Source organism: Coloeus monedula (assembly GCF_965178545.1).
Source record: "Coloeus monedula genome assembly, chromosome: 18".
In the NCBI taxonomy this organism is placed as follows: domain Eukaryota; kingdom Metazoa; phylum Chordata; class Aves; order Passeriformes; family Corvidae; genus Coloeus; species Coloeus monedula.
In genome coordinates this window covers 3,027,793-3,044,565 of record NC_138798.1, presented here as the reverse complement: position 1 = coordinate 3,044,565, position 16,773 = coordinate 3,027,793, and the positions used below count along the sequence as shown (strand labels likewise).

At 49.5% G+C, this 16,773-nt stretch overlaps 1 protein-coding gene across 7 annotated transcripts in view; it reads right to left on the bottom strand.

Annotated features, from left to right (window-relative positions):
* Positions 1 to 16,773, bottom strand: part of PITPNM2 (phosphatidylinositol transfer protein membrane associated 2) — a gene marked incomplete at its 3' end in the record, with an annotated part of 123,084 nt that overhangs the window by 1,969 nt on the left and 104,342 nt on the right. For 4 of the 7 annotated variants that reach the window (XM_082293555.1, XM_082293557.1, XM_082293556.1 and 1 more), the window contains 10 exons: positions 16,425 to 16,595; positions 14,343 to 14,492; positions 9,366 to 9,530; positions 7,382 to 7,585; positions 5,473 to 5,621; positions 2,654 to 2,770; positions 1,827 to 1,943; positions 1,311 to 1,459; positions 500 to 649; positions 239 to 422 (listed from right to left, as the gene is read on the bottom strand). In XM_082293555.1, coding sequence (XP_082149681.1) covers positions 239 to 422; positions 500 to 649; positions 1,311 to 1,459; positions 1,827 to 1,943; positions 2,654 to 2,770; positions 5,473 to 5,621; positions 7,382 to 7,585; positions 9,366 to 9,530; positions 14,343 to 14,492; positions 16,425 to 16,595 — 1,556 coding nt within the window. The remainder of the gene's footprint in view (positions 1 to 238; positions 423 to 499; positions 650 to 1,310; positions 1,460 to 1,826; positions 1,944 to 2,653; positions 2,771 to 5,472; positions 5,622 to 7,381; positions 7,586 to 9,365; positions 9,531 to 14,342; positions 14,493 to 16,424; positions 16,596 to 16,773) is intronic. The other 3 variants (XM_082293560.1, XM_082293559.1, XM_082293561.1) reach the window with 3 other exon arrangements.

Here is a 16,773-nt window from a genome sequence, read left to right as displayed (position 1 = left end):
CCTCGTTCCATTAGGGGTTCGAGGAGCAGTGATGAAATGGAGCAGTGCAGAGCAGAGGCAACACAATTTAACAGCATAGACACTTTTGTAGAGCAATAAAGGGATGGAAATAAAATGAACAGATTAATCTTCCACTGCAGGTCACATTGCTGCCAAGAGACTGGTGCTGACAGTGGCGGTTGGACGAGGAGCAATCTAAACCCGTGCCACAATCCCATTTCAGCAGAGCCAGGCTTACGTCGGTGATGAGGGATTTCAGGAAGTTGGCCTTGTGCCGCAGCGGGTCGTGAACGAGCCCATCGCAGAAGGACACGATGCCATGGGGGAAGTTGTGCTGTGCTAACCATGCCACCACCCTCTGCTTCTGCATGTCAGGGCGGCCCGTGACATAGATAATGAGGTAGCCGAGGTCTTGCCAGTGCCTGGAAGGAAAGCCACGAGTCAATGGATTGCAGAGCAGTGCTGCTGTCAGATCAACTGCCCCAGGCCCTGCCCTGACCTTACAACGTCCACGGCCCCGGCGCGGACTTTGGGGTCGCTGCCCATGATGGACACGCTGGCTGCGAAGGAGCCGTCGATGCTGAACACCACAAACTCCGTCCCCTTGGGCAGCACTGTGATGTAGCTGTCAGCAAATGTGTGGTCGCCCCTGAGGGAAGGGATGCAGGTGCTTAGAGGCATCAAAATATCCAGGAGGCATCCCCAGAACCTGCAGAGCACCACAGGCCCAAAGCAGCTTCCACATCTGACGCAAAGGCTCCAACAGTGATGCCACCCTCAGTTAGAGCAGTAACAGGCACTGTGTGAGGGTCTCTGTGTTCAAGTGGAGATGGATTAGCACTTGGCAGCAGAGACTCAAAAGTTACCCCCAAAAACCACTGCTGGGTTCACCACCAAGAAGATGCTCCCCTCCTCCCCCTCCCAGAGCCCAACACCAGCAAGTGGAGCTGAGCTGGAGCCCCTGGGCTGTGAATCATCATGAGTACCAAGTCCTGTCCCTCAAGGACAAGTTTATGGTCTTTAAAATATGCTCAGTCGTGCAGTTTTGCAGATGGCCATGAGGCCGTGTGGTGCAGAAGACCTGCTCCTGCAGCGGGAGCTCAATTCCCGTGCTGGTGGTGATGCAGGAGCCAGAATAAAATGTGGATTTCCCCCTTACAACTGCAGAGCACAAATGGCTTTGCCCCTATTGCTGGCAAACCAGGCTCTGAACCCACTCCACAACAGAGCTGTCCCACCGGAGGGACCATGTTCTACCTACAGTCATCCAGTTCCTCTTGTTCTCCTCCTGCAAGCCCCAGGCCCCTCACCTGACCACCATCTTGACGGGGTAGACACCAATGCCCAGGCGTCGCTCCTCGGGGATCACGTAGGAAATCCTGCCACTGCTGTTGCTGATCTCTGTGTCAAAGTACACCCACTCCCCCGACGGCGGCTGGGTCATGATGTGGATGTCCACCTGGCAACAGCGAGGCTGCGTCACCCCCAGCAGGACGGGCCAAGCACGGGGACATCCCACACGAGGCCCTTTGGACGGCAGCAGGGTTGGTCCTGCTCCCACCCTCTGCACTTCACGGATCTGAGCTGATCCGTGGGAAGCACCCAAACATCAGGGGCTGAAATTAAACCTGGCCTCAGTGGTGAGACCTCCGTGACAAATGCTGTTCCTGGTGGGAGGCACCCACGAGCCTGATCAGGAGAATCTGGCCAGGGCACAAGGGCAGCAAACCCTAACAGGGACCAAGGGAGCACTGATCAGCGCCACCACTGTCACTCTGTCCCACCACTGTCACCACATGGTGACAACCCCCCAGCACACACAGTACCTTCTCTCCCGTGAGGGTGACCATGTCTAGTGGACCATACATGAACCTCCCAGTTAAGGTCTGGGGCCCATCTTCATTAGCAATGGTGTCGTTGATCCTGTGGTTGGCTGTGACGTTCTGCACAAGGCAAGAGGGGAGGAGGAAAAAAAAATAAACAGTTTGCAGCAATGGATAACCTCACAGGGAAATGCCAAATATAACCAGACAAATTGGAGCATGAGTTTCACTGTGTCATTCCCCCCCCTCCACTCCACCCTCAGCTCTGGGAAAGAATTTGACCCGTGGCAGAGGTGAGGCTCTGTGCCCTGCACTGATGGGTGGATTGGAGCCCTGGAGAGCCAATTTCCATGGCAGGTTGTACGTGCAACTCTGATACTCTCTATCAACTCTCACACTGTGGAATTAAGAGGAAATACACACAGCTGCCAGAGAAACCTGCTGATACTGTTTCAGTTCTAGCACAGAATTGCCCTCTCAGAAACTGGAGACTTTGCTGGGACCAAAGGACATTTACTGAGCTGAGAACTGGTACTACTGGACTTTGAAAGACATTCTGTTCTGACCTGTTCCCTGACCCACAGCCAACACTTCCTGTGTTTTACAGACTCAAGGCTGAGGAGACCTTGCCGACACACATCTTTTGGGTTGCTCTTTTTCAAGTACCCAGGTAGGATACAACCATTCAAACAGACCAGCAATGCAAACACATCCCTCTGTCTGTGCCGTGCCCACACCGGCCGCCCTCAGAACAGTTTGTGCAGCCCAAATCAGAGCAGTTTGTGCAGCCCAAATCAGAGCAGTTTGTGCAGCCCCAAAACCCCCCTTACCCGGAGCTTCACGTTCGTCCTCTTGCGGAGCCACTTCTCACGGGGCTTGGAGGGGGTGAAGACGGACACCTCCTTCCCATCCAGCTCCAGAACGCTCGAGTTCTCGTGTCTCATCACCTGCAGGAGGACAGATCCCACCGAGGCATCAGCCACTTGCACCCTCCCCCCTCCTGCCCAGCTGTTCTGCATCTCCTGAGCCAGCAGTGAGGAAGGGCAATGCCTGGAGAGAGGCCCCTGAGTTTGCTGCTGGGCTTTTGGCTTGTCAGCTTGTAGGTTTTACAGGACAAGTGGCCTTTTCTGCACTGGCAAAGCCTGTGGCCAGCGCTGACTTAATCCTGGCTGGGATGCAGGTTTTTTGGATTGTCAGGAGGTAGAAAATGGACTCAAACGCAGCAGGATGAGCTCTGCACTAAGGTACCTGTTCTTCCTCTGGGGATCCTTTAGTCCCTTCCCACAGTCTGCAAGGGAACACGAGCATTCCCCCATTCCACAGCACCCAGCACCAGCTGCTCTGACCAGCCACATGCCCGACAGATGCTGTTCCTTCAGCTCATTTCTAATTCTTCTGAAACACGTTCCCGACTCTTGTCCCATGGCTTTTGCTCCTCTCACTGATTTGACCCCCCGTGGAGGCACACAGTAATCTGGCTTGGCCATGTGTGAGGCAGAGCCCAGGCTGTCTGTCCATCCTGGCCTTGCCTCTGAGGCTGACAGAGCTCCAGGACTTTGTGCTGGTGGGACGTCACTGCCAACCAGCCAGTTCTGGAGGGCAATTCCTGCCTGCCACCAGGGCATGGACAGGGATGGGAGGCAGGAACACAGAGAGAGGAGGGTTAAATCCTACTTAAGTTGCTTTTAAGCTCTAGAATGGAAAAGGAAGAATTAACACCCAAAGGCTGGGGGATACCTCACAGACACCTCAAAGACTCACAGGACTGCAGGACTGGGAGGTGACCCTACACACAGAACTCCAAAACTGGCAGTAGTCCTTAGTGACCAAAAAATTAAGAATCCCCCCAAATGTGGGCTCTTTTACAAGGTCCTGAACATATTCTGTGAGGTCAGCAGCTCTCCAGCTGAGCTCAGCTGACACGAGCCAGCTCTCTTTGCAGAGCTGAAGCTGGTTTTCATCCAGGGAAATGGAAAAAGGACCCCAGGGAGGATGAGCTTGCTGGGGCGGGAGCTCATGGAAATCCAATGTAAACAAACTAACAAGTTTTACTGAAAATTATTAAAATCAGGAATGTATTTGGAAACCTATTTGGGCTTGTTTTAACAAGATTTAATCTTTGGAGGCTAAAACTATTCAACAGCTTCTTTTTACATTTTGTCCAGAGATGACTTTCTAAGGCCATTAGAAACAAGTCCTTATTAGGGGAAGCAGTTGTGTGGTGCTGGGGAAGGTCAGCAAGAAGACAGAAGATGAGAAAAACCCTGGTCTCAACGCAAAGAGGAGTGAACAGAGACAGGCACTGGGCAAGGGGGTGCCAGGCTACCCAGGCAGCCACCAACAGGCTTAGAATGGATGGAGAGGTACCTCCAGGTACTCAAGCTGCAATGTTTGAAACACCACACAGTGCTACAGACCCAGGTCTGGGCTGAACCCTGAGTAACTGGCTATTTCCCAAGTGGAACACTGTGTGTATGAGACTGCCATGACTGTTCCCCCTCAGGCACAATGAGAGTTCTCTCTTCTTTCCAGCCCTTTTAGGCCGAGTTTGATGTGGGACCATCCAGCCAGGAGTGTGCAGGCACAGAGCCTGGACACAGCCCGGCAAGAGAAGGCTCTCACTGGATTATCACCACTGCTCAGCTGCCACCAGCGCTGCCACTGCTGCTGTTTATGGTTCTCACACTATTTGGAAGATAACACTGAGAGAAAGTTTGCCAACAGAATCATAAATAATTGAGAGCTGCAGCAGAGGAGGCTGGAGGAGAATGGGGAGGGCTTAACAGCTGAGCTAACACAAAGCAAACCCAGCGCCGAAATGGGCAACACAAACCACAGAGTTGCTCTGAGTTTTGTTTTTCCCAACTCCATGCTCTAAGTGTCATTCCCTGGGGGTTCATATTTTGTAAGGCAAATAACTCCCCCTCATCCCCAAGGAACTGAAGGGAAAATATTTCTTTTAGGGAAAAACACATTTTAGACAGTGAATTTGAATCTTAGGCCAAATACAGGTTGATAAAACCTGAGGTGTCAGACTCCAGACACCTGCAATCCCCATTCTCCTGGCCCCAAAACTGCTTTGTGCTGCAGGAACGAGGACTAAATCCCAATGAGTTCCTAGAGGAGACAACAATAACTCAGAAAGGCAAAACAGAGAACTGCATTCTGCCTATCAGTTAGTGTTGAATACATATAGAACTTCTCCTTTGGTTTTATTGTATCCAGTGCTGTTTTTATTTGTCCTTTGAGAAGTTTCAGTTTCAGACTTGAGATCCAAGCTGGCACACACAGAGCACAGATCACCTCAAACAAGTGCCACTGACCTTTGCCACTATGATCTGATAGGAAACTGCCCTGGGCTCTCTCCATGGATCCCTGGTGAACCCATGTGAAACCTGCTCTGATGATAAACCCAGCCCCAAACCAAGCAGCTGTGACAACAGCACATCCAGGAAGTTTGTATGTGTACAGCTCCACCAACACCACAGGTGAGAAGCAAAAGGAAGGGGAAGAAAATGGATCTGTGGGGGCAAAGGGTATTTTCTCACCTCTGTGCACCAGCAAGTCTTACGGAAGGCGCACTGGAAAACACAAAGAGCCCAAAGTATTTTTCAACCCAAGGAAGATCAGGGAGTGAGGGTGATTGTACCTGTCTGAGCAGGAAGGAGACAACGTCCGTGGACTCCCAGTAGCTGGCATGGAAGAGGTGAGGCAGAGCCACTGTCGGGAAAGCCGTCAGGGCGTCAGGGCAGTACAGCGCGTAGTCGATCCGTTTGGTTCCCCACCACTTGGCAGCAACTACAGAAGCAAAACACTCATTCAGACAAAGGGGGTTCACAAAGGGAATTTTAGGGCTCTGGCTCCTCGCTCCAGGTATGCCAGGAGGCTGCTCCCTGGCTGGTCCCGCTGCTCCAGGGGAACAACCGACCCAGGGCTTGGTGTTTGCTCACTCCAAGGGAGGAACACACAGCCACCAGCAGTGAGCTCTCCCTTGTTTAAGCAAAGAAGAAGGCACTGGAGGGCAGGTTAACTGGCTGTTTAGTCCAGACCCCAGGGAAGGGGCTCAAGGCTCCTGTGCAATGACCCAACACATAAAGACAGCAATGCATCTCCCTGGAGCTGTGGGAGGAAGGATGGGTTTGCTCTGCCCGTTTCCGGCCTTGCTTCCAACTCCTTTAGCTTTCACCAGGGAATTGCATCCAGGTATTGGCCACACTAGAGAGGACTGAATACTGGGAATCCATATGGGATGCTAAAAGGCACCACAAGGCAGGGAATACGGCACATCCTGACGGGACTGGCAGTCCCCAACAAATCCTTATTGCCCCGCTGGGCTATGAAGTTACAGGCAAACGAGATGTGCAGCCCAGCCTTCCCAGGGGCACAGCCTCTGTGGTGGACAAGACAAGTATCTGGGAGTATTGGGACTTCATTGCATGGGGGACTGAAAAATGCACTGGGATTTTGTGGGGGACAGGGATACAAACAAAACAGACAAGTTTCTCCCTCAGGGAGCCAACAGCTCACACACAAGTGTCTGACAGCCACCCTTCACCCCAGGACACCCCCACACCTCAGCTGCCCTGAACTCTGCCCATGTGCCCATCCCATCCCAATCCCTGGACATGAGCAGGTCTCAGTCCGAAGCCTCAGACCACAAAGCCATGGGCTGCTTTCCCAGCAGCAAAAATTCCTCAATGCCTGTGCACTCCAGCCCAGAAAAGCAGCCAAGGAAAGAGAAGATGGAGATCAAGAGGGCAGCAGAAGAATTTTGCTTGTGTTTGCATGCAGGATGCAAGCTGGGGCTTTGACAAGGGCTTCCTCAAGCTTGGTTTGTCTCTGTGACAATGTTCCCTTTTTAAGGATTTCCAGGAAAGCTGCCAGGTTTAAGGTATAATCCAACACACCCCTCTGCAAAGGGAAATCTGGCTGGTGATGAGCACAGATGCTGAACTGAAAAGATGGATCCACCAACTCCTTCCAGAGACCTGCACAGAGTTCCCACCACAGCAAGTGCAGAGGGATATGGATTCAGCACATCCCCACTGCCCAGCTCTGGCTGTGCCAAGTGCCAGGCCACCCTCATCCTGATAGTCCCTGCTTTTCTGAAGAGCCATGGGAAGGAGGAGCAAGGTTTGACAGATCAACATGGCTTTTCCAGAGCTCACAGGCACCGCCTCGCAGCCACTTCTGATTCCCTGCCTTCCAAACTGACAGCTCCTGGTCATGTCCCAACCTTTCATTTCTCATGCAAGTCCAGTCCCCAGCTTGGGTAATTTCAGATTCTTTACAGGAAGCAGACAGGATGGACTCTTCCATGCTCAAAAGACAGCGGTGGAGGCAGAAGCGTTGTCCCCTCAGCTCTGCCCAGAAGAATTCCTGCTCCTGCCAAGTTGTTAGCAGTGTTATGATCGATCTTCAGGGCAAAGTGACAGAAATACTTGTTAAGATGCAATCAGAAACTGCAAGTGCCTCAGTGAAAGCGCAGAGATTGTTGTGAATTTCTGTGACTATCAAATGAGAGAGGAGGTTGATAGGAGTGGATCTCTTCAGAATACCTGTCTTGATGTCCAGGTCTGGTATCCGAAGAGCACAGCCTGCAGCCCGGCTCCGTGGCCCTTTGAGCTTCCTTCCCTTGGCAGGGATTTCGTGTTTATGCTGCCTACGCCTCCTGAATGAGGTTTGGGTAGGGGATTTATGAGGGAGGGCAAGTTGGGACAGAAGGCTAAACCCCTTACAATGATTAAGGTGGTGTTTGGTTTCTAAAAGGAAAAATAAAATGTGGAAAAAAAAAATAAAGCAGAAATCACACATTATTATGGCACACACTGATTTCATTCTCCACAAACTCATGGTACCAGGGGAGCTGCACCCTAGGGAGGCTCCTGGGAGTGAGCCATGGTTTTGCAGTGCCCCTCCAACCTTCCTCCAGCTCTCCCTGGGGATAAGCATGGATCACATCCAACCCTCAATGCCAGAGCTCCACGTTACCCAGTGCACCAATGAGCTTGAGACCAAGAGCTGCAAAGGCAGAGCCAGAGCTCTGAGGACACTCGGAGTTGAGGGAAGGAGCCAGGACAGCCATGAGGCAGCCAGCACACGGGGACTCTTCCTCCCTCATCTCAGGAACAGACTTTGATGGCCATGTGGAGGAATAAATGACACAAAGCAGAAGTTGCACAAGGGGGGAGAGCATGGGGAAACCAGAGGTCAGTGTTGTGTGACCTGACCCTGCTGCAGCTCGGAACAAGATCTCTCCGTAGGACACACCGGCCTTGGGGCATCACCCTGGCAAAAACACCTCCCCACAGATCACCACTGTATGCCAGCCCAGCAGCTCCCCGTGGGTGGGAAAGCAGCACAAAACAAACACCTTCTCCCCCAGGAGCTGCTTCCCAAGCAGATTCCTATTTAGCAGTGCTTGGCAAGATGTCAGGACAAGTAAAAGGACGCATGTGGGGAGTGCGGTGTCGGCTCTCGGATGCACCTGGAGCAGGAAAGCCTTGTTTGTCAGAGAAGGTATTTTAGTCCTGCTGCTGAGTGTTGCCTCAAACAGGGCAGCAGGTTACAGCAGCCCCTGAGCAGCACCCACAGACCTTCAACAACTCATACCTGCCTCCAGGAGCATTATTAACCTCAGCAATTAGTTATGGAGGGAGTAATTCACGGCTCATGCCAGGAAGGTATCTCTAAATTTTTGACACCTTCTGGGAATAGAGTTTGGGCTGAAGATTTTCTTGTATGCATTTTTGGCTGGTTTTTTGGTTTTTGAGTTTTCAGCCTTTTTTTGGTCTGAGTTATCAGAGGTCCATGAGGACATAAAGTGTTCATCTCATACCTCAGCTGAAACAAAGAAGGGGCTGAGCCATTAACAAAGTCTGTTCTTCTCCACTGTATTAGTTAGGAAGTTACACAGGTCTTGGGAAAAATAATAAATAAAAAATCCCTTTTATTCCTCATTCTGCTCCGGGAAATGGGTCATAACTGACTGGGAGCTGCCCTGCAGGCTGCAGAAGAGCTGAATTTCTAATGCAAAGTAATAAATGTTCTGTTCTGAACCAACCTGTCCTTGCCTTTCAGCGTTACAGAGGGGCTTACTCATCCCTGTTTTTGTGGGCCACATTTGAGGGATCTGCCTCAAGCCACATCCTGCATTACCCATCTGGTATCAAGTGCTGATCCCAACCAGTTCTGCATGACTTACCATGGCAGCACAGAAGCATCCCTCTGGATTAACCCTCACCACACGCAACAGCCAAATGGTGCTCAGAGTTAGCAATTATTATCTTTTTTTAACAATTTATCACCAGCAAGGTCCAACATGCACAACACAGCCGTGGTCCCTGCGTAGCCATCAAATACCTGTTCTTGCAGGGGATATGATAACACAGGGCACTGACTGTGGCAGAACCGGGCGAAGGCGCAATAATCCCAAGCTTTTGGTTATGGATGGGAAGCACCCCCCGGACAGACGGATGGACAGAAGCTGCTCGGCCCGAAGCGAGGTCTGAGAGCGGAGCCTCGGAGGGGTGCAACACTTACTGTTGGCTATGTTGGAAGCAGTGTAACTGTCTGCCATTCCTGAGACCTGGCTGGCAATGCTGATCTCACTGGCTCTCCGGAAGCCCCTGAACTGAGGGGCTGAAATGGGGGTGGACAGGGACGCGTTTTCCATGAAGACGGCACCATGAGACTGAACAACATCTGCTACAAAGTTGAAACAGGGAAATCAAAATATTAGACCAACAGACAGAGGCTGGGCAAGATGAACTCGGGGGAGAGGAAGGAAGCAAACAAAGCTGGAAGGTGCAAAAACCTTTCAGAACTGATTGGAATGAAACAAAAACACCCCACATTTCATTGGAGCTCTGGTTTGAAAAGAAAGCACACAGCACAGCAGGCAGAGACATGTGGCTGGAGGAGCAGTCTTTGATTGAGAGAAGCAAAGTAAGTAGCTCAAAAGCCAGATCCAAAGAAAAACCCAGGCAGACTTATTCAAGCAGCAATAACAAGCATGTGTCATACATACAGATGTGAATATACACAATTTTATATATTCACATTGAGACAAAATAACCAAGGTAAGGAAAACAACAAAAAAACAACCTTAGAAAGGGGTATTTGTTTTCTTGAGATATTGAAATTTAAATCAATGTCTCCAAGATAGAAGCATTATTAAAAAACAAAAATCAAGAAAACATCTTCATGCCTGGCAGGGACTAAATTTGGACTTGTATTTTACTGCTGAAGGATACAGCCAACACTCGTTCATCTGGAGAAAGGGCTACTGAAGGGAGTCTGGTGCTGAGCACTTGTATCTCCCACTGGAGTCAGCAGATCAGGGAGCACTCAGGCTCTAAGAAAACAGAGCTTTTTTGGTACAGCATGCAGGTCTGGATTTTTAAATCCCAACCTGAGGTTTCCCAAGTTAGGCCAAACCCCTTAGTACATGAATACAGAAAGGAGGGTTTAAAATCATGCTCACACAGACCTTATATATGGATGGGAGGCAAAAGGACCTCAAACACTCAGGAGTGGCAAAATGAGAGATGCTGAAAGTCACACTAAAATCTCTGCATTTCAGTTCTCTCTCTGTAACAGGGCTAAGAGCATCCACCCCTCTGTGGATGCTGTGAGGCCGAATTAAGTGGGATATCCCAAGCTCCTGCAGGGCAGAGGTTTGTAATGCCAACACCAGGTGCTCACAGCAGGCAGCACCAGTGTGGCATTAACATGCAAAAGCAAAGCAATTCATTATGGTTTTATGGTTGCCCATCTCTGCTGCACTTGAGGAGCAGCACCTGAATTTATTCCCAGGTATCAGACAGGAGATACCAGAAAGAACATGAGCACATTACTTCCACACACCAACATCCTCCACCTATTCCAGCCTGTTTAGATATCCCTAGATTTAATCCTGGCACATGGCTGACACAGGGCATTGTTTTAGCAACTGGGTTCTTTTAATATCAATCTTTTTTTGCTTGGGGCTACTGATTTCCTCCCTCCGATCTCTCCGTTCGCAGCAACAGCGTCTGTGGCCACACAAATCCTGCTGCAGCCGAGGGAGAGGGAATGTATGAAGCAAAAAAATGTGTGGCTAAGTGTCAGTAAGAGTTCTGTTCTCTGCAGGGAAAATCAGGCCACAAGCTGCTCTGTGTAAAAGCTTTGTGGACTGTGAGATCTGAGCCTTAGCAGGAGCCTGACCTGATGAGCTGCACACACAGCCCACGTTGTGCCTCAAAGGCCATTAGCAGCATCACTTTCTCAGCACTTTCCCCCTCTTTCTGCCTTGCTTCAAGCTGCTGGCTGTCAAGGCTGTGACCAGGATCCACAGCCCAGCCAGTCCCACCAGGCCAGTGCTGTTTTCTGACTGTACAAAGCACCAGCACAAGCAAGAAGAGACAATCCAAGTGGAGAACAGGAGCTGCACTGAACCCCACTAAGGTCTCAAGGGTAAAGGGTCTCATTCCCTTTGCTGGAGGACCTGAACAACCCTCTCTTCTCTGGTCATCCCTCCCTCTCTGTTCTCTTGCCTGTGAGAGCCTCCTGTGCTCCTGCTCTTGTGTTGCCAAATGAGTGCCCCAACACAGGTGATGACCATCAGCTTCCCTGAACCCCCCTCAGATGCAAGGAGAGGTTTGGCTTTGTCTGTGTCAGGAAAAAATCCAGATTCAGGTTTAACCACCAGAGAAACCTGAACTTCCTTCCAATCCCTTAACCTAAAGCACCTGTGGCTTGAATTAGGAAGACAAGTTCAGGAGAAAAGGCTGGGCCCAGCATGGTCCTGCCTGGGGTGGTCATGGCTTTGACTCCATTAGCCCATCTTCACTCAGCTCTGCCTGAACTTCAACTCCTTTCTGAGAACCCAGAAAGTGAATAAACGAAGAAACAGTGGGATTTTGGGCTTCCTGTTTTTTAGCCAATCTTGTTTTTCTGGGACCAGGGATTTTGGAATACAAAGAATTCGCAGCAAATGCACCCAACCTCAACAGCCCTTCCAGCCCCATTCTGGTGCCACCAGAGGAACAATTCCCACTCCCGTTAAAGCTGGAGGTGTTTTAGCATCACTGAACTGTGCAGTTCAGCACTGCCTGCATTGGGGGCAGGACTCTGCTCTGCAGGGGATGAGGTGCCACCCGACAGCAGCACTCCCCTGCTCCTGCCCACTCAGGTTGCTCTTGTGTGTAGCCTGTTCCCCAGGCTACACACCCTCTGTCCCTGAGAAAGGGCAGTTTCTAAGAAAAACGAAGGCCAGGAAAAGGCAGGGCAGGAAATGTGGAGAAAAACCTGTTTTATGCATTACAACCCCCTCAGAAAAGCTTCCTCCACACCAAAGCTGCAGTGACAGCAACTTCCAAAGAAAATCCTGAGACCTGACTCGGAGAAAGAACCCACAAACCTAACAGCGTATTTCCTGAATTTGTGGATTCTCTGCACCACCTCCCTTGTGCAGCAGTTTTGAAACCAAGGGGGCTTTTTTGGGGAGTGCAGTGACCAGGGTGGGATGTCACAGATGCTGCCACGCTGGCACAGACTGACCCCAGCACCTGCAGCCAGGTGCTCCTAATGGGAGCATGGGAAGTCTCCTGCACTGCAGAGGTGCATCCCCAGCCACAGCTCAGGTCCTGACAGCCACGGGGACAGAGGTGCCCTTGTTTACTGCACTTTGTACTGTGACTCAGGGCTGACTCAGGGCCACTGCACCAGAGCGAGGAAGAGGAGCCTGGCTGGAGCAGTGCCCTGAGCACCCTCCCAGCAAAGCACCTGCTGCTGCTGGAACCACATGGCACAACCCATGCCATGACCCAAGATTTAACTGCACTCCAGGGGAGTGGACGTGGGAAGCCAAAAAACTTTTGGTTTTGGCCTACCTAAGAATCTTTAATACTCATTTTGATACTGTGCTCTCTCGCTTACAGACTCATTTCTCAGCGTTCTTATAAGGGAACAGCCCTGAGCCATCCTCTCAGGCAAGTCCTTGGGGTACCTGAATGACAGATTTTGAGATGTGCTATTTGGGGACTGAGCTATTGCACCAAAGCGGGAAGTACTGAAAGCAATCAAAAAATGTGCACGGTTCAATAAAAACAAAAAGACTGAAAAACACAGAAAAGCCAGCCAGCTGCTCAGCACAGGCCAGGCCCTGCTTGCACTGGAGTCACTGGTCAGTGCTGGGCACTCTGCAGTCACTGCCCTGAGATCAAGAGCAACAGATTTCTGTTGTCCACGAGTTCTTGTGAGTTTGGAAATCTCCTGCAGTCCAGTGCACTTGCTACACTCACATCAAGAATTGCTTGGACATTCAGCACTTGCTACACTCACATCAAGAATTGCTTGGACATGCTGTGCTCTTAACTCACAATGTGAAAAACAGAGAATCATAGAATCCTGTAATGTTTTGGGCTGGAAGAGACCTTAAAGACCATCTAATTCCAACCCCCTGCCATGGGCAAGGGATGCTTCTGCAAGCTCTGTCCTCACCACAGGCAGTATCAGCTCACAGTGAAATGGCATTTCATCAGGGACCTCCAAAGCAATCAATCAATAGTACCAGATCCTTTCCCTCTGCTCTGTCACAGAACCTCACAGCACAGGCAGCACGGCAACTGCACACCTAAAAATCCTCTCCACCTTTGGGAGACAGAGAGAGAGACCACCTGGAAAACTCAGCAATGTTGCTGTGCTGTATGACCACATAACAGCCCAAACTGCTCAGGGACAGTGAGGGTCAGCTTGTTAAAGACAAACAGGGCAGCAGAACCCAGCTCTCAATGCAAAACACCAAGAAAGGAACGAGAACGGGCAAGTGAGACACACAGGGAAGAAAAAAAACCAAAACAAAGGCAAGTCTCATCAAAATTGCAGATGTAGCACCAGCCACAATCAGAATAAATGAGGCCATGCAGCACTGATGATGGAAAATAAGGCAAAACAAATGCATCAAACTTTGCTTTTAAGGCAGGAGATGAGAAATTGATTTAAAATAACCAACACGCAGAGCCACCCTGGGGTCTGAAAGCCTCAGTGCTGTGTTCAGCAGAGCCACGAGGAGCGTCCAAACATGAAATACTCAAAGGGACAAAATCTGGTGTGACATGGACATCAACTGGACTTCTGGGCACGGTGGCTCGTGGCTGCTGGGGAGCTGCACACTGCAGGACACCCCTTTCCCGAGGGATCCTGCCCTTGGTGAGCACCACATGAGCAGGGTCACCTGGGACTGTCTCTGCCAAAGCCTCTTTCCAGCAGCACAGGCACCACAGAGGAAACCAGTCCGTGCATGGCAGCAGCTCCCCTTCCAGCATCAACACCAGAATGGGACAGAGTTTATAATCCCAAACCCTTGTGTCCAAAGTGGCTCTCCCAGATCCAGGCATGATCCCCAGTGGTTATTCCGTGTGGCACAGCCTGAGACACAGCACGAAGATTTCAACTCCAGGAGGCAACAGTGTGATCTCCAAAAAAGGACCCCAAGAACCCAACACCACAGACAATACAAAAGTGTAGATTACACACACTCAGCACAACCAGCACTTTTATTGGAAACATCTTGCCAATTCAGTACGGGAACAGGGATACTTGTTTCCATGAAGCTGTCCTGGTGCTGGAGAGCACCCAGAGGGCTACTTTCCATGAGGAGGATGGGATTGTTCTGGATTGTCTCAACTAGAAGCAGATGGGGAAAAAAAAAACATAACAGAAGGACAAAGAACAACAGACATGCGGCCACAAAGTGTTAAACATACAAACAGTTACACCCCAGCACTTAATTATGAGTCTTCAATGAACAGACAACCTTCAAATAGAGTAAAAGAAACAAAACAGGGGTGATTTCCAAACAGACCAACATCAGAGATTAACTGGGAGCAGAGGAGAACACAACGATGGCATTTCAACAACAAAAGGGAGGCATCTTCACCCCCTTCTAAGCCAAATCCATCAATACACAGCAGATCCAGAGAAATCTTTTTTACTATGCGTGGAAAAAAATATGCTGTAAGGGAAGAATCAGACTCACAGCCTACACAGTGCAAAGCACAGGAGTACGCAGGGATGTGAGTTTGATTTTACTCTGCAAGTTCACTGAAATGAAACAGGGACCAGCATTTAGTACAGATGGGAAAATGGGGGAAAAAACAGCCTGAGAGGCTTTCTGAATTGTGAACTCCCAAAAAAGCTATGTGCATGAGGAGATGTGCACAAGCAGTGTGACACAAGGTTTTGTACAGAACCAATTATAATTGAGCACCTGGATTTTACATGATCAGCAGAACACACAGCTTGATTATAGCAGCAATTAACTTTTCTGGAGTGCCCTCCAGTGAACACTAACTTCAGGAGCAGCTTGGTGAATCATGGTTAGTCCTTCTGGGTAGTGTGTCCATCACAACACTGACTCTAATGGAAAGGAATGGCCTGTTACTTTCTGATAAGAAAATGAAGAGGCTTTGTCTTACAGGAAAAGAGAATTTAAAGCTGGTTTTTGTCAGTTTTATTCATCAAGGCAGAGCAGTATCTCTTAAAATAACAAGGCTCAGACCTGGAGGTTTTGCAATCACTCTGCCCTTCTCATAGAAGAGCTAATTGCCATTTAACTTCACTGCATAGCAAGTGTCTCTCCAAATACAGCCAACTCAGAGGTCCAGGAAGGCTCTAATATTCCTGCTGCTGTCCAGAATGATAACCAGAGCACAGGTTTAGTATCAATGGGGCCTCTACCTCTGGGTTCAGTGAGAACAGGGGCTTTGGGATGTATTTAAGAAAAAGAAGGTAAGATGTTTAGCTGTCATTTTTTTTGTAATAAGCCCCTTGCAGCTGATACCTAGAATACACCCAAAAAGCAAATTGCTTTTCAAGTTGCTATAGATTCCCTGAGCTGTTGTAACTGGCCTGGGTACAAATGCAGTTGTGGGTGGATCCATTTTTAAAAGTGTTGCAGCAAGATCTTGGCTAAATTTGACAAGTGAGTGGGGCCTGCAGAAAGCATTTTATTCACTTCATTAAACATGGGGTTTAGTTTGTGCCCATTTAACAAATCAGACTTCTAGACTGAGCAATTACAATCTTTAAAGGCACTGATACATAGAAGACCACTTCTTTGGATTTTTAACTTTAAAATTATTTAGAAGATCACCAGAATTATCCAGCTCTAGATACACAGTCTTCTTCATTTAGCCCTGCATGATTCAAATATTAAGACAAATAGGATGCAAACAAGTAAATCATCTCATCATCTCACTGTAGACTCTGCTCCTTCCAGTCTTCACTGGCCTTCCAAGTCCTAAATTCTGCCAACTCAGTTGTGCTTCATTCACTCTCAATCACAAGCACCAGCCTGGGTGTAGAACAGAGGCCTTTACAGAGAGGTCACCACCTGATGACCCTCAGCAGCTGGAGGCCCTTGTGTGACAAACAAAGGGCACATGGGACACAAGGCACTGATTTCACTGGAAGAAAATTCCTTTTCTGGTATATCAGGAGCAAGGCTAATGCTACAGGGCCAATCCTCTTTCTCACCATTCCCAACTGTGTGGATAACTTCATGTAAAATGTGGCTGTAACCCCTTAAACAGCTAATGTGGATCCAGAGGGACTTACCCAAAACAGCAGAGTTGCCATCGCCCAGCGGGAACCTCTGGTACCGGGGAATGCTGAAGGGGGGCAAAAGGTAAAACTTCCTCTCCAAAAGAGGCTCGAGGCGTGAAGCAGATGGGTCTGCAGGGTGGAACAGGTTATAGACCTGCTGACAAGCTGGTCTGAGCTGAAAGACTAAAAAGACAAAGAAAAAAAATCCCTCAAGTCTCAAAATATTACTTGTTAGAATACGAGTAAATATTTGTCTCTGAAAAGGACAACTGTCGGGTTACAAAATTGCAAAGGATTTATCATCTCCCTCATCTCCCAGTTCAGTCAACTGAAACAAGTTATTACAATGTTTACAGACTCA